The sequence below is a fragment of the Coregonus lavaretus genome (genome assembly GCF_964263955.1).
Source record: "Coregonus lavaretus genome assembly, chromosome: 38".
Taxonomy (NCBI): domain Eukaryota; kingdom Metazoa; phylum Chordata; class Actinopteri; order Salmoniformes; family Salmonidae; genus Coregonus; species Coregonus lavaretus.
Genome location: NC_140025.1, coordinates 15,187,004 through 15,204,913, shown reverse-complemented (window position 1 = coordinate 15,204,913; position 17,910 = coordinate 15,187,004). Strand labels below are relative to the sequence as shown.

General features: G+C 46.7%; 1 protein-coding gene across 1 annotated transcript in view; it reads left to right on the top strand.

Annotated features, from left to right (window-relative positions):
• Nucleotides 1-17,910, top strand: part of LOC311112503 (uncharacterized protein) — a 70,698-nt gene that overhangs the window by 25,810 nt on the left and 26,978 nt on the right. The window contains exons 3-6 of the mRNA XM_084155636.1: nt 14,477-14,599; nt 15,408-15,513; nt 15,745-16,379; nt 17,548-17,643. Of these exons, the coding sequence (XP_084011762.1) occupies nt 14,477-14,599; nt 15,408-15,513; nt 15,745-16,379; nt 17,548-17,643 (960 nt within the window). The remainder of the gene's footprint in view (nt 1-14,476; nt 14,600-15,407; nt 15,514-15,744; nt 16,380-17,547; nt 17,644-17,910) is intronic.

Sequence of the window (17,910 nt, the reverse complement as noted above, 5' to 3'; positions counted from 1 at the left end):
TTTTAAATAATAATGGCTATTAATAATAATACCCATCTACGAATAGGTGCCTTCTTTACGGTCCATATGAAAACCTCCCCGATCTTTGTGGTTGAATCTGTTTTTGAAATTCACTGTTCCGCTAAGGGACCTTACAATTATCTGTATGTTTTTATTTTATTTCATTTTATTTAACCTTTATTTAACCAGGTAAGCCAGTTGAGAACAAGTTCTCATTTACAACTGCGACCTGGCCAAGATAAAGCAAAGCAGTGCGATTTTAAAAACAACAACACGTGTGGGGTACAGAGATGGAGTAGTCATTTAAAAATCATTTAAACACTATTATTGCACACAGAGTGAGTCCATGCAACTTATTATGTGACTTGTTAAGCAAATGTTTACTCCTGAACTTATTTAGGCTTGCCATAACACAATTATTGAATACTTACTGACTCTTTATTGATTTAAACATTTTTTATTTGTAAACATTTGTTAATGTCAACGTGTAATTATGTTTTATCGGGTATTGTAGATCGATTAGTGACACAATCTTAATTTAACCTATTTTAAATTCAGGCTGTAACACAGCAAAATGTGGAAAAGGTCCAGTAGTGTGAATACTTTCTGAGGGCACTGTATTTGCATAGTTAGGTGGCTGCTATGGGGGTAGGGCTGTTGGTAGGGCTGTTGCTGTTACTATGGAGAAACCTGCTGACTGCTGCACACACCAGCTGACTTCTAGCTGCTGCCTTTGGGTGGGAACATATCAGCTGATCAGCTCCTCGCTCTCTCTCCCTTTCGTTCTTTCTTTCTTTTCCCGTCTCCCTCTGTCTTTGTCTTGCTTTCTTTCTCCCTTCATACATCTCTCTCCTTCTCTCTCTCCTCTTTTTTTATCTCTGTTAGTATGTTTTCTCTCTCTCTCTTCTCTCTCTCCCCTCCTGTTAAATTGGCTGTGTATGCCAGAGTCACTGTGTGTGATCCTCTCCTCCTATACTCTTTCTATTCTCCTCTCCTCCTCTCTTCCTCTCTGCCTGCTGGCTGTCAGTCGTGCTTGACTGATGCTGTTTTGTCAGTCTCTGACCCTCCCCCTACTCATATTCTAATTGTCTATTCCCTCCCCCATCATCTCACCATCTCTCCATTGCTGTCCTCCTCTCTCCCACTCCCCCATCTTTCCCTTTATCTGCCTATTGTAGGAAGTGTTTTGTTCTTGCTTCCTTTACTGGTACAAAGATGGCATAATATATCTGGATTAGAACTCTGCTTCATTTGATGCATTTTGTTGATATATTAAGGCTGTATGTCATTTGTGCGGTTTTCCCATTGATATTACCAGGGGATGTTGATATATGGTGTTAGTCGACGCAAGGTCAATAATAAACACTTGTTTTGTATTTTTCTGTTGAAAAACGTTGAAAAAGCTTTGCTACGGTATGTCCTAATGAACATGACCTTGGCCCTGGAGTAAGTTCCTCTCGATTTACTCTCCCTTCTTCCGATGTCCCACATAGCTTTGAGAGCCAGGGATCACAGAGCACAAAGGGTCCAGGGCCTGTGTTCATAAAGTGTCTCAGACTAGGAGTCCTGATCTAGGATTAGGTCCTCCCTGTACATGTCATCTTATTCATTATCATCTAAAAGGAAAAACTGATCTTAGATCAGCATTCCGCCGAGACACTTTTTGAATACGGGCCCAGGAGTGATCCACACCCACATTTATTTTAGGCTGTTGCCGTGTTCTTGTCAATGGAACTCTTTCATAGCCAGTGTGGAGACGATTTTTCTCATTTTCGCACACTATATGGTGTGTATGTAGCCTACTAGCCGTATACAGTAGTCTTACAGTTATGAACTGATGACGTTCTCAGGCTATGTTTAATGATCTCTTAGCCCCTCCAGCACTGTGCAAATGGGCCCCTTTTCATTGGCTGTCTGAGCATGGTGGATGAGGCCTGTTTGACTAGAGGGGATTAGGGAGAGCGGGCGAGGAAAGGGGAAGAAAGAGGGGATAGAGAGGGGTGAAAAAAGAAAATGAGCACTGCTCTGGACACAGCCATAACCCCCCCCCCACCACCCCCCCCCACCCCCCCCACCCCCCCCCCACCCCCACCCCCGCCTACAATTTGGGAGAGTCCAGCCACACCCTTAGCCATGTTCCTCTCCAGAACAGGACCTAGGACCAGGGTTGACTCACCCACAGGAACGGTGGGGGTTATTGTGACATGGGGGGGGGGGGGGTACGAGGGGTGTCGATAGCTGTTGATGCAGACTTTCTAAATTTAGCCACAGTGTTAAATGTTATAGACTAGACTCGTGTGCATGTATTCATGGTAAGGAAAAACGAACCACTCATCTATAGCAGTCTTAGTTTGAGATGCGCGCACACACACTTCCCAGGGGACAATTAGCGGTGCTGGGAATATGGGACCCACTCTGTAATCGGCCATTACCACACACACTGGTGTGTTATTCGTAACCCAGCAGGCTTCCCTAAATGTTTTATTTGTTCTTGGTGTTAATTTTTGGTCCACCCCCTCAGGAGAATACAGTTGAGCCCTACCAAACTCACAGGAATGCCCCCCTCTTTTTTCATCTACCTCTCCAGAATGGCATAGTGGGGTTAAAGGGGAAATTCAGCATTTTACAACTTAATGTAAGACAACTTAATATTAGACGGTTACTCACCCTGTATGGTAGAGCATGGCACTTTCAACACCAGGATTGTGGGTTTAATTCCAGGGGCCACCTGTAAGTAAAATGTATGTATGCATGACTGTAAGTCTTTTAGGATAAAGTGTTTTCTAATTGCCATTTATTATTATGAACTTTCCCTGTAGCTGATTTTCCCAAAATGTTACCATTGTTGTAATGAGAGCATATTTCTCCTTTTGCGAATTCATTCATCATGATACAATGTGATGTTGATGTATTTTTGGACATCTACATTGGGGTCAGGATGGAGTTTGAAGTTTTGAGAGACAGAGAAAATGAGTTGCAGAGTAGAAATAGTATTATGGGTTGGTGTGTGTTTGTGTGTCTGGCTGTCATGTTTTTCTATGGAGGAAGCTGTTAAGACAATGTGTCACTGCCGCCAATGTTTTATTATCCCCTCAGTCCTCCTTGCGTCAGACACACACACACACACACACACACACACACACACACACACACACACACACACAAGGGAGTTGGTTGTGTGTGTGTGAGCATTGTGGGGTTTGACGCCAAAATTAGACTACATCCACACCCATTTAGAAGTTTGGTTTATTGAAACATCTATTCAGCCATTGCTCATAATGGCACAATAGTGTTTTCATACAGCTTACGTCATAGTCACCAACTCTACTGCTTCCACTTTTTGAATCATTAAAGGGTTAACAATCCTCTGTGTTGGAGATAGTGAAGGTAGTATAGAAAGGTGAGTGTGTGTGTGTGTGTGCGCGCGCCCACTTGCATTCACGCTAACCATGGTCTTGTTCAGTGGGCACAAAACGGCCGAGAAACAAGAAACACTCATTTTCCGTTGCAAAATGTTCTGCTCCAGTAAGCTCTAATGAACAGGACCCAGGACAAGGCTGAGAACAAACCAAATAAACAACAATGTTCTGATCCTACTAGGATGCTTAAGTGAATTAACGAAGAGACTGCAGAGTTCCACATTAACCTTATCTTTGATGTAATGGACAATTCCACAGTAACAGAATGACAACACAAACAGCACAAAACGTTGTTCTGTTACCAAACTTTGCATCTGCACTGTTCTTCAAATAAATGTGTTTTTGTAAAATGCTCTGTGGAAATGGTTAAAAGTCGTCCTTGTGCATAGAGTTGTGTGGTTTGTTGAACTTTGCAATCATTGTTCTTTGTTTGACATAGGATATATATTTAAAAGAGACAAATCTGTTACTGTAGAAATGCCCATTACATCACAGATCAGATGGAACGCTGCGGTCTCTTCATTAATTAACTTTCAGTACATACATTTAAAAATGAAACATCTGAGTTTCAGCATCATTCTGTTAGCGTGGAATTGTCCTAATGCCTTCTCCCCTCTCTCTCATTCCCTCCCTCCCTCCCTCCCTCCCTCCCTCCCTCCCTCCCTCCCTCCCTCCCTCCCTCCCTCCCTCCCTCCCTCCCTCCCTCTCTCCCTCCCTCCCTCTCTCTCTCCCTCCCTCCCTCTCTCTACTTCTCTATTAATCCTCATCTCTCCTTGCACCCAGTCTTTCTCCCTTCTTAGGGAAAGGGGGATATCTACAGTGAGGGGAAAAAAGTATTTGATCCCCTGCTGATTTTGTACGTTTGCCCACTGACAAAGACATGATCAGTGTATAATTTTAATGGTAGGTTTATTTGAACAGTGAGAGACAGAATAACAACAAAAAAATCCAGAAAAACGCATAAATGTTATGCATTGATTTGCATTTTAATGAGGGAAATAAGTATTTGACCCCTCTGCAAAACATGACTTAGTACTTGGTGGCAAAACCCTTGTTGGCAATCACAGAGGTCAGACGTTTCTTTTAGTTGGCCGCCAGGTTTGCACACATCTCAGGAGGGATTTTGTCCCATTCCTCTTTGCAGATCTTCTCCAAGTCATTAAGGTTTCGAGGCTGACGTTTGGCAACTCGAACCTTCTGCTCCCTCCACAGATTTTCTATGGGATTAAGGTCTGGAGACTGGCTAGGCCACTCCAGGACCTTAATGTGCTTGTTCTTGAGCCACTCCTTTGTTGCCTTGGCCGTGTGTTTTGGGTCATTGTCATGCTGGAATACCCATCCATGACCCATTTTCAATGCCCTGGCTGAGGGAAGGAGGTTCTCACCCAAGATTTGACGGTACATGGCCCCGTCCATCGTCCCTTTGATGCAGTGAAGTTGTCCTGTCGCCTTAGCAGAAAAACACCCCCAAAGCATAATGTTTCCACCTCCATGTTTGACGGTGGGGATGGTGTTCTTGGGGTCATAGGCAGCATTCCTCCTCCTCCAAACACGGCGAGTTGAGTTGATGCCAAAGAGCTCCATTTTGGTCTCATCTGACCGCAACACTTTCACCCAGTTCTCCTCTGAATCATTCAGATGTTCATTGGCAAACTTCAGACGGGCATGTATATGTGCTTTCTTGAGCAGGGGGACCTTGCGGGCGCTGCAGGATTTCAGTCCTTCACGGCGTAGTGTGTTACCAATTGTTTTCTTGGTGACTATGGTCCCAGCTGCCTTGAGATCATTGACAAGATCCTCCTGTGTAGTTCTGGGCTGATTCCTCACCGTTCTCATGATCATTGCAACTCCACGAGGTGAGATCTTGCGTGGAGCCCCAGGCCGAGGGAGATTGACCGTTATTTTGTGTTTCTTCCATTTGCGAATAATCACACCAACTGTTGTCAACTTCTCACCAAGCTGCTTGGCGATGGTCTTGTAGCACATTCCAGCCTTGTGTAGGTCTACAATCTTGTCCCTGGCATCCTTGGAGAGCTCTTTGGTCTTGGCCATGGTGGAGAGTTTGAAATCTGATTGATTGATTGCTTCTGTGGACAGGTGTCTTTTATACAGGTAACAAGCTGAGATTAGGAGCACTCCCTTTAAGAGTGTGCTCCTAATCTCAGATCGTTACCTGTATAAAAGGCACCTGGGAGCCAGACATTTTTCTGATTGAGAGGGGGTCATACTTATTTCCCTCATTAAAATGCGAATCAATGTATAATTTTTTTACTTGTTTTTCTGGATTTTGTTGTTGTTATTCTGTCTCTCACTGTTCAAATAAACCTACCATTAAAATTATACACTGATCATTTCTTTGTCAGTGGGCAAACGTACAAAATCAGCAGGGGATCAAATACTTTTTTCCCTCACTGTAAGTTGCACAACTGAAACCATTCAACTCAAATGTCTTCCGCATTTAACCTAACCCCTCTGAATCAGAGAGGTGTGGGGGGCTGCCTTAATCGACATCCATGTCATTGGCGCCCGGGAAGCAGTTGTTGTTGGGGGTTAACTGCCTTGCTCAAGGGCAGAACTTCAGATTTTTTTCCCCAACGTGCCAGCTCGGAGATTCAAACCAGCGACCTTTCGGTTACTGGCCCAACGCTCTTAACCGCTAGGCTACCTGCTGCTTCTTATCTCTCTCCTTCCCTCCCTCTCTCAAATACACTTATATAGGATCAATTGGTTTGCATGTGAAGCATGAGTGGCTAGCTGATTTCTCTACAGATTACACAGAAGTAAACCAAACACCCTGGTTGAACACTATTCTACTTCTCCTACTAGGCTACATGCTACATAATATCGGCCTGTATTTGTCTCCGTCATTAATGTATGTAGTGTTTCAAATTCACATTTCTACGGCGTGTGGGTGTGTGGTTATATACAGATGCATTGGCTACAGGTTATGGTTCCACACCTCCTGACTTGACTGTCAGTGACCATCCTATGTATGACCTTTGATGACGCTGACTTTTGACCCTCCATAGGCCAACAACATCACATCCTGTCCCTTCTCTATATGAAACACTCTTCCCCCTAGTCCGGCTTGAGCACTCAACAGTACATTGACAGTCTGTGTGTTCTGTTCTCTATTCCCGGCCTCATGGTTAAGCACTGGAAGCCAGCCATTGCTTTCTTTAATTTAGATCAGTGCTTTTCCAGAACAGCCCCCTCTCTCTCTCCTCCCTCTTTGCTCTCTTCTCTTCAGAGGCACAGGCCAACCCAAACTGGTGGCCTAGTGTGGGGCAGATGTGTGTGTGTTTCCTGTGTACCCCTCCCACTATGGCAGAGGCTTAACACCACAACAGCCCCAGTGTGTTGACCTCTGAACCCTGAGGTGGCCCCAGCTCTGACCCTGGTAGTGATGGGAGACAGATGAGGGACTGTCATGCTCGGGCTTCTCATAGACACTGGCCTGGAGAGAGAGAGGGATGCAGGGGGGAGAGAGAAAGAGACACAGGGAGGCAGAGAAAGTGTGAGAGCGTGCGAGGGAAGGGGAGAGCGTGCGAGGGAAGGGGAGAGCGTGCGAGGGAAGGGGAGAGCGTGCGAGGGAAGGGGAGAGCGTGCGAGGGAAGGGGAGAGCGTGCGAGGGAGGGAAGGGGAGAGCGTGCAAAGGAGGGAGGGGGAGAGCGTGCAAAGGAGGGAGGGGGAGAGCGTGCGAAGGAGGGGGGGAGAGCGTGCGAAGGAGGGGGGGAGAGCGTGCGAAGGAGGGGGGGGGAGAGCGTGCGAAGGAGGGGGGAGAGCGTGCGAAGGAGGGGGGGAGCGAAGGAAGGAAGGAGGGAGGGAGGGAGCGAGCAAGCGAAGGAGGGGGGAGAGCGAGCGAAGGAAGGAGGGAGGGAGGGAGCGAGCGAAGGAGGGAGCGAAGGAAGGAGGGAGCGAGGGAAGGAAAGAAGGAGGGAGCGAGCGAAGGAGGGAACGCTACTGCAAGAACGCTACTGTTATTCCCCATACTTTTATAATTTTTTGTACACTCAGTACAAAACATCATAGCTTTAACCTGGATCATAGCTTTCACCTGGATTCAACAGCCAGTTTATTAGGTACACCCATCTAGTACTGGGTCGGACCCCCCTTTGCCTCCAGAACAGCCTGAATTCTTGCTGCAGGTTGGAAGGCGATACACCACCGCCACCAGCCTGTACCGTTGACAACAGGCAGGATGGGTTCATAGACTCATACTGCTTACGCCAAATCCTGACTCTGCCATTAGCATGACACACCAGGAACAGGGATTCGTCGAACCAGGCAATGTTTTTCCACTCCTCAATTGTCCAGTGTTGGTGATCGTGTGCCTACTGGAGCCGTTTCTTGTTTTTAGCTGATAGGAGTGGGACCCGGTGTGGTTGTCTGCTGTAATAGCCCATCCGTGACAAGGATCGACGAGTTGTGCATTCCAGGATGCCATTCTACACACCACTGTTGTACTGCACTGTTTTTTGTATGTTTCTGGCCCGCCTGTTAGCTTGCATGATTCTTGCCATTCTCCTTTGACCTCTCTCATCAACAAGCTGTTTTCGCCCACAGGACTGCCGCTGAGTGGATGTTTTTTGTTTGTCGCACCATCCTCGGGAAACCCTAGACACTGTTGTGCGTGAAAAGCCCAGGAGGGCGGCCGTTTCTGAGATACTGGATCAGGCGCGCCTGGCACCGACGATCATACCATGCTCAAAGTCGCTTAGGTCACTCATTTTGCCCATTCTAACATTCAATCGAACAGTAACTGGATGCCTGTCTGCCTGCTTTATATAGCAAGCCACGGCCACATTACTCACTGTCTGTAGGAGCGATCCATTTTCGTGAATGGGGTGGTGTAGCTAATACACTGGCCGGGTAGTGTAGGCTAAGTCATGAGAATAGGCTATATTGAAATGAGCCTTGCCTCAAATATCCAGTATTGTTATTTTAGTATTGTGCACAAGCTGCTAGACAGAAACAGTAGGCATAAATGCCAAAAATCTTGCCTATGTAGAGTAAGATGATTGCAAGGTTTTGCAAATAATCCTCAACCACCTGAAGATTGAGATTCATTAGATATTTCTTGAATGTGGGGTAATTTGTAGAATTCAAATGTCACATGAACATATTCAAACCGCAAGTATTTGGGAAACATAGTGTTTTCTATGGTCCTATTGTAAAGGGATAGCGCACCCAAATGAATTACATATTTACAAGGAGAGACTGAAATCCATCCCATGGTTAGCCACCAACTTAGTATTAGCATTTTCTAACCAAAAACCAATGTAATTTCATGTCCGCCAGTTAGCATACTCTAAATGTCATGCCCAAATAATCTCAAAGTAACTTCAAACCAAGTCGTTGAGAATCCTGACCTGGGATATAAAAAAAAAAATCAAAATCCACCCTGGTCATGGGCCTTAGCCATGTAAAAATATGTAGAATTGCAGGAAATGAGCTTTAAAACAGATGTTTTCCCCTGGGGGGGGGGGAAACCACCAGACCCCCTGGTTAGGAATGGAGCTAATGACATTAACAACAACTTGGAGTGTGAATTCCTATCTTCAATAGTTGGCAGCCCTGTTTTAAAGCTTATGGACAACAACCCAAAAAGTGGTGTGTCTATAATTGTATTACAGCAAGGGCAGTGCTGTCCAAGTACAGCTCAGACTACAGGCAGTGGCTGATCTCTCGTCTCTGTGGCTGCATCCCAAATGGCACCCTATTCCCTATATAGTGTCCTACTTTTGACCAGAGCCCATAGGGTGCTATTTTGGACGCAGCTGTCTATACGGTAGCACCACCAGCGTATTTGCAAACAGAAAGGAGGCTTATTTCATTCTGTTCTTTTCCTCTTCCTGTCCTCCTCGGTTAGCCATGATGTCATGCTGTAAAGAAGCCCTGTCCCTGGCACTGTAACCATGGCGATGCTTGTGTTTGATGGACTGCTGGGCTTGGGCGTTGTTATGGAACAGCCCGTGTGGGGAAAATAGGAATTCTGCACATCTTGGCCATTTCCTGTTCTGACCCACTCAACTGCCACCCTGTTCCCTCCCTCTCCGCATGCACAGCTACTACATACACACAACGGGTGTGTGCACTGTTCACTGTACATTGTGTATCACCTATATGGTGGCCATGCCAACTAAATGGTTGACTGTGATGGCCAAGGGGTTTTAAGGGGGCGATGGATGGGCGGCTGTAGAGACACAGTGTGGAAAGACTGTGTGTGCGTGTAACTGGGCGGCAGGTAGCTTAGTGGTTAAGAGCGTAGTGCCAGTAACCGAAAGGTTGCTGGTACTAATCCCCGAGCCGACTAGGTGAAAAATCTGTCTGTGCCCTTGAGCAAGGCACTTAACCCTAATTGCTCCTGTAAGTCGCTCTGGATAAGAGCGTCTGCTAAATGACTAAAATGTCAAATGTAAATGTAACTGTGCATGCCTGTAAATCTGCACGGTCACACACACAGCAGTGGTTCTGTGTAAGCTAGCTACAGTGAGGGAAAAAAGTATTTGATCCCCTGCTGATTTTGTACGTTTGCCCACTGACAAAGACATGATCAGTCTATAATTTTAATGGTAGGTTTATTTGAACAGTGAGAGACAGAATTACAACAAAAAAATCCAGAAAAACGCACGTCAAAAATGTTATAAATTGATTTGCATTTTAATGAGGGAAATAAGTATTTGACCCCTCTGCAAAACATGACTTAGTACTTGGTGGCAAAACTCTTGTTGGCAATCACAGAGGTCAGACGTTTCTTGTAGTTGGCCACCAGGTTTGCACACATCTCAGGAGGGATTTTGTCCCACTCCTCTTTGCAGATCTTCTCCAAATTAAGGTTTCGAGGCTGACGTTTGGCAACTCGAACCTTCAGCTCCCTCCACAGATTTTCTATGGGATTAAGGTCTGGAGACTGGCTAGGCCACTCCAGGACCTTAATGTGCCTCTTCTTGAGCCACTCCTTTGTTGCCTAGGCCGTGTGTTTTGGGTCATTGCCATGCTGGAATACCCATCCACGACCCATTTTCAATGCCCTGGCTGAGGGAAGGAGGTTCTCACCCAAGATTTGACGGTACATGGCGCCGTCCATCGTCCCTTTGATGCAGTGAAGTTGTCCTGTCCCCTTAGCATAAAAACACCCCCAAAGCATAATGTTTCCACCTCCATGTTTGACGGTGGGGATGGTGTTCTTGGGGTCATAGGCAGCATTCCTCCTCCTCCAAACACGGCGAGTTGAGTTGATGCCAAAGTGCTCGATTTGACCCCAAGAACACCATCCCCACCGTCTGACCACAACACTTTCACCCAGTTCTCCTCTGAATCATTCAGATGTTCATTGGCAAACTTCAGACGGGCCTGTATATGTGCTTTCTTGAGCAGGGGGACCTTGCGGGCGCTGCAGGATTTCAGTCCTTCACGGCGTAGTGTGTTACCAATTGTTTTCTTGGTGACTATGGTCCCAGCTGCCTTGATCATTGACAAGATCCTCCTGTGTAGTTCTGGGCTGATTCCTCACCGTTCTCATGATCATTGCAACTCCACGAGGTGAGATCTTGCATGGAGCCCCAGGCCGAGGGAGATTGACAGGACTTTTGTGTTTCTTCCATTTGCGAATAATCACACCAACTGTTGTCACCGTAATGTAGCCCATTCCAGCCCTGTGTAGGTCTACAATCTTGTCCCTGACATCCTTGGAGAGCTCTTTGGTCTTGGCCATGGTGGAGAGTTTGGAATCTGATTGATTGCTTCTGTGGACAGGTGTCTTTTATACAGGTAACAAACTGAGATTAGGAGGACTCCCTTTAAGAGTGTGCTCCTAATCTCAGCTCGTTACCTGTATAAAAGACACCTGGGAGCCAGAAATCTTTCTGATTGAGAGGGGGTCAAATACTTATTTCCCTCATTAAAATGCAAATCAATTCATAACATTTTTGACATGCGTTTTTCTGGATTTTTTTGTTGTTATTCTGTCTCTCACTGTTCAAATAAACATACCATTAAAACGATAGACTGATAATTTCTTTGTCAGTGGGCAAACGTACAAAATCAGCAGGGGATCAAATACTTTTTTCCCTCACTGTATCTTGAATGTGTCCGCTCATGATCCGAAACAGACTCCTTTCCAGCTGCTGTGTGTGTGCATATTTTGCACACATGACCTTTTGTGTGTTGTGTGTGAGGGTATACGTGTGTGTGTTTTATGGCCTGTACCAGTGCCCACCAGGCCCACTCACACACTCAGCCAAACTAGGCCCAAGTCACAGGCTGGGTAACCACAGGATGCTAACTGCAACGCAGCACAGCAGCCCTTTTTCTCTCTCTCTCTATCCCTTTTCTCCCTCCCTGTTCTCTCTTCTTTCCCTCGCTCTCCTCCCTCCCTGCTCGCTCTCCTCCCTCCCTGCTCGCTCTCCTCCCTCCCTGCTCGCTCTCCTCCCTCCCTGCTCGCTCTCCTCCCTCCCTGCTCGCTCTCCTCCCTCTCTGCTCGCTCTCCTCCCTCCCTGCTCGCTCTCCTCCCTCCCTGCTCGCTCTCCTCCCTCCCTGCTCGCTCTGCCTTTCTCCCTTCCTCTCTCGCTGTCTTTTCTGCTTCTTCCTCTCGCTCTGCTCTCTCTCTCAGGGGAATAAGAGGTGAGGGGATTTTCAAAGCAAGCCCTTCCTGCCCTTCCTCTCCACTGCCCCCGCCACACTTAAACACAGTGCTCCTCTCTTTGAGACAGATTGCTATTAGATTACACTACCTCTCACACACACTCTCCAACATGATGCTGTAGAAAATGATATTGTACAGATACAATTTCAATTGAGTTCGAAATGCTGATCTTGGATCAGTTTGCGAGTCACACACACAGCTTTATTTTCGTGAAATTTCAGGACTTTCTGGTGAGTAATAAGGTTTGAACATTAAAAATCATATTTTCCCTAACCTCTAACCTCAACCTCAACCCTAACCCCAAAACCATAAACCTAACCCTTAAGCTTAAAATAGCATTTGAACAAATTCAGGACATGAAAAATGTCCAGACTTTTCAAAGAAAGTTGTTTTCCTACCCTGTCAGGACATTCAGGTGAATTATTAGGACATTGGGGTCCTGTTAAGGTTGGGAAACAAGTACACACACAGTATCAAAAGCAGGGGTCAATTTGGGGCTAGCCCCCTTATGTACCTGTGGAGGGTCCTGTTGTCTGGTACAGTACAGTACAGTCCCCCATCAAGGGGCTCACAGCACGGTTAGGGGGAAACACTATACCCCCTAGAACACCAATGAGATTACCTTAGGCCTGAGCTTCTAACAGTCTAACTGTTCCATCTGAATGGGCTGCTATCAGACCTGGCTTCAAATACTATTTGAAATCATTTCAAATACTTTATCTGTGCTTGATTGGGCTCTCCTGGTGCAATGGAACCCATAGTCTGGCACTCTAGGCAGGCTAGAGCAAACATTCAAAGTATTTGAAAGATTTCAAATAGTATTTGAACCCTGGCTGTTGTAGGGGTTAATGTACTGGAGGAACACAGATGTTGTGGGGATAAGACTGGGCCTTTGTGTCTTTAGGTGACTTTGTCACACACTGCTGCCGTGCCATTGAGCCCGTGATCCCATGTCGTCGTGTGTGTGCGTGCGTACATGTTTCTATGTCACCTCTCACTAGTTGTGCTCTCAGAGAATGCCTGTGTGTGTGCGTGTGCGTGCGTGCGTTAAAAAGAGAGGGGGGGCGTAGTTATTGAAACTAAATCTGTGGTTACAGTTTAGTGGTACTGTGTGTGTGTGTGTGTGTGTGTGTGTGTGTGTGCGTGCGCGCGGGCATCCGTGCGCGTATGTGACCATGTGTGAGGGAGTGTTTTCTTGTGTCCGACCGTGCCATGGCCCTGCCTCCCCATGTCCTCATGTAGCCTATCAGTAGATAAAGATAAGATGGCATTCCTCTGACTAGATCCTATGCTGTGTTTTCATTGCTAAGGTTGTGTGGCACTAATACTCCCCCACTAAACTGGCTCCCTATCCAATCAGGAAGTGATGCAATAGGGACAGGATGTGAAGGGGTCTCTGGTGATACTTTTAATAGTATCAGAAGAGGATGTGAAGGGGTCAGCTACCACACCAATATGCTTCTGTCTGCCCGAGGTTGTAATGGATCAGGAAGGAGTGATGTCAGAGATTGGTTAAGCCACATAGTTGTGGTTGATGGTTAGGGGAAGGGAATTCAAGTGGGGGCTTCGGTGACGCATGTGCACACACTCTCACCCCTAGGGGCTTTAAAGGGCTTGTAGTGTCACTGGCTCAAGTTCTACCAGTGTGGCTTTGAGTCATGGCACTACACATTACTTACACACGATCCCAGCTGTGTAAAAGGTGGGAAATTAAACAAAAATCACCTGTTTCCAATCTGTCCACAAGAGGGCGCTCTGTCATTATCATTAGATGGCACAATGTGGCTCGGTGATACAGAATACCATGGTTACGTCCCAAGTGGCACCCTATTCCCTTCATAGTGCATTACTTTTGACCAGAGCCCTAGTGCACTATAAAGGGAATATGGTGCCATTTGGGACAAAGGTCATGACTGGCTGTGGCTGACACTCGACTTCGACTCTTATCACCAATGTCTGACCATGGGTATGATGGGTTTATGAATTGATGTGGGGCCTATGTGGAACGTGTCATGTGGTCATTTCAGTGCTCACTGCTGTACAACACAGCCAAACCAGTATGGGCAGCCACTTGTGGGGAATAGGCCTTGGCTCAACTTAGTAGGCCTTCCAAAGGCCTCCAGCACGTGGTATACTGTATCTCTGGCAGACACAACAGGGAATAGCCTCCTGCCGTTGCGCAGCCGTATCCCTCCACGCTATAGAGCTCTTTTGGCGGTTGCCATGGTAACAGATAAGGAGGTTGCGCTGGTGAAGGTGTTGATTCATCGCTGCCGCTGTGTGATGGAATTCTCTCCTTAGTAAATGTGTGTGCGAATGCGTGCGTGCACGTGAATTGAAATGTTTTAATCCTTTTGATTGTAATGTGATTTCTATATTCAAATGAGGTACTCTGTGTGTGTGCCTCCAGATGGCAGATATGTCGGACGATGAGCTGGACCACGGGGCAGAGGAGGAGGACAGTGATAAGGAAGACCAGGACCTGGACAAAATGTTTGGAGCCTGGTTGGGAGAGCTGGACAAACTCACACAGGTATTGCAGTAGGGGAGAATGGGCGTATCCTGGTAACTGTAGCCTGGCAAACGTATCCTGGTAGCCATGTCATACATACCGTATCTTGGCAACGGTATCCCAGTAACTGTAACCTAGAAACCATATCCAAGTAACCATATTCTAGCAACAGTATCATAGTTACAGTATCCATGCAACCATGTCCTAGTAACTGTAACCTAGTAACCGTACCCTAGCAATCGTATCTTGGTAACCGTATCTCGGCAACCATATCATCCTAGTTACCAACCCCCACCCCTCCCACCCTTTCGCTAAGTCATGGTTGCTTTCTTCCACTCCCTTCAAGCCTGTTCAAATCTGGTCTTGTATTGTTATGCATTAAAGACATGCTCCGGTACTTTTGCAACTAGTAAGTATTTTTTTAAACCTCCTGCTTTGGGCTGAATTGTTTCATGTGTAGTTCATACATGCATAATCTATCAGCAGAATTACTGTTTTACCTCAGTTAGCCATGAAATCCCTAGTTTGTAAACGACTGTTTTCTGGAATCTGTGTGGTGTCATTTTCCCTACATTTACCCCCACGTGCCCCCTAGCAATTCGAGTTTCATTCAATGAGCTTCAGCCCCTCGCCATCTGAGTGACAGCTAGCAAGACGCACACACAGTAGAGCGAGAGAGCAATGATCTGTGACGTAGTACGCAACTTTCGGGGACCACTTTTGGCTCGTGGGCGCTATATTCAGGACTAGTGGCTAAAAAGTATACAAAAGTATCCGAGAATATCTTTAAGATGGTGGTGATTTTGATGGTGTGATTTGTCCTCTACAGAGTCTGGATGACGGGAAGCCACAGAAGCCGGTCCAGAAGGCCCCTCTCAGACAGGAAACCAACATGGCTAATTTTTCCTACCGCTTCTCCATGTACAACATCAACGGTAAGACACACACACTCAGACCTGTATGCCCTACCTACTTCCTGCAGAGCATGGTGTCTGTGACATGCCTGTGTGACCCACCCAGCATTGCTTTACCGCTGTGCAAAAGTACCTTTTCAACCATCACACTTTCATAAAATCAATATTTTAGCTTGTGTTTGTGTGTGTACTAGCATGTGTGTGTGTATACAAGAACGTGGATTCCCACTCCCCTTTTCCCACTCCTTACAGAGGCTCTGAACCAGACAACAGAGACCGTAGACCTGGATGCCCTGATGGCTGACCTGTGTTCCATAGAACAGGAGCTCAGCACCATCGGCAAGCCCAACACCGGCACCGCCCGCCAGGTTAAATGTCAACAGCGAGGCCCGGGGGGTCGCAACGCCAGTGCCAAGCAGACTGGCAGTGGTGGAGGGGGTAGCAGCGGGGGCAGCACCAGCAGTAGTACCCGGGCGTCACCAGCCTCCACCGTCCGAGGGGGCAGCTCCAACTCCCACGGGCGCCCGTCGGCGTCCAATTTCTCGCTGGACGACATCACGGCCCAGTTGGAGCAGGCGTCGCTCAGCATGGACGAGGCGGCGCACCAGACCTCTTCTTCCTCGTCCTCTTCCTCCTACTCCTCGGCCACCCTCCGGCGCCCTTCGGCGGGTTCCTCGTCCTCGCAGCACCGGAGAACAGGCTCGGTGGGCGCGGTTAGTGAACACGAGGCGGGGGGCCACTCCTCGAGGTCCAGCGTTAATTCTGCTTCCGCATCCAGCATGGACTCTCTGGATATCGACAAGGTGCTGTCTAGGGCAGCAGGAGGGGCTGAGCAGGAAGGGGGGTCCCAAGGCCCCCAGCCGCCACAGGGCCTGGCTAGTACTGAGGTAAGGCACACACACTCATACACACACTCACACACACTCTAATCTTCACAATCCTGTTTTCCCAATTATGTCCTAAAAACGGACTAAGATGTACCATGGATAGCAATATCTCTAAGTGAAACATTATTACCACTGACAGTTTGTTCATTTCCTTCCTCTGTTGTTGTCTGTATGAGAGTCAGCCTGCAAACAAGGCCCAGTTATCTCAGCCTATCAAAAGCCCATTTTCATGTACAGGCTTTTAGTTTGGGCAGGGTAATGATTGCCGTTAATGGGGAATTGTGGGACTTACTTTATTCAGACTAAAAGGGTGGGCTGACTATTTGAGTTATGACAGTGAAAGGCTGTTTGGTTAGGGGGAAAATAAACTGCTGCAGGGGTTTGTTTGTTTGTTTGATGATGATGAATGGTATGATGATGAATGTGTGTGCGTGCGTGCGTACGCAAGTGCCCTCTCAAAACCACCCTCTCTAGTTCCCTGCATAGTACATTTACACTGCATGATGTTTTGAAGTTCAATTGCATGTCAAATGTGCACTGTACAACTCATTGTATTACATGTGTTTGCTATCCGTATAACACACAATGTTGTGTGTGTATACTGCCCATTGGAAAGTGTGGTATTTACAGTACAGTAAGCGAATGCATTGTAATCACTGCAGTCTGCATGTATGATATGGATTACAATGTATCTACTGTACCTGTTTTGCTGTAAACTCAACCTGCTTGACTTATGTACGGGGACTTAGTTTAGGTTTACAAGAGGGAAAGGACAAAATATATATGCAACTTAGCAGAGGCTTTTATCTAAAAGCGACTAACGGTACAGTGCGTGCATACATACAGTATGTAGTACGTTATCACTAATTGAACCCACAACCTGGCATTGCTAGCGCCACACTCTTACCAACTGGGCCACACATGACCACATATAGAGTCAGTATGCGTTGTCTTTTCTTTGTTTTGGGGGTGGTTGGGAGGGAGATGTTGAGACAGATTAAAGAGATGGAGAGATTGAGGAAGTGTTGAAAAGAAAACGTGAACTTTTTAAATAGAGAAAGAGAACTTAACCCCTGCTTGAATAACGTGCACCTCCCCGTCCCCTTGCATGTTAACTGTGTGTGTTTGCATCCTCTCTGCACCCATAATGCACCTCCCCGTTTCCCAGCATGCCTCACTACCGCAACGGGCCAGTGGTAAGCCGGCCAGACGGCAGCTTGACTTCACCTCACGGGAGGGTGAAGTGGATGTGGATCTGGGCACTGTAAGTGTGTGTGTGTGCAAGTGCGTGGGTGTGTGAACATGTGTTGGAGCGAACGAAAGACATGTATATAGTGACAATGGATGTACAGTATGTGTGTGAATGTGTACAGGTGAGTATTACCAATCACCTTCAGTAATCACAGCAGGATCATCTTTAGAAAGTATACTTTTGATAAATCGTCTCTTTTCCCCATCCACAACTATCTAATATGACTACCACAACAATCAATGCTCCAACTTTTGGACCTCTCTTGCTTCCACACTTTAA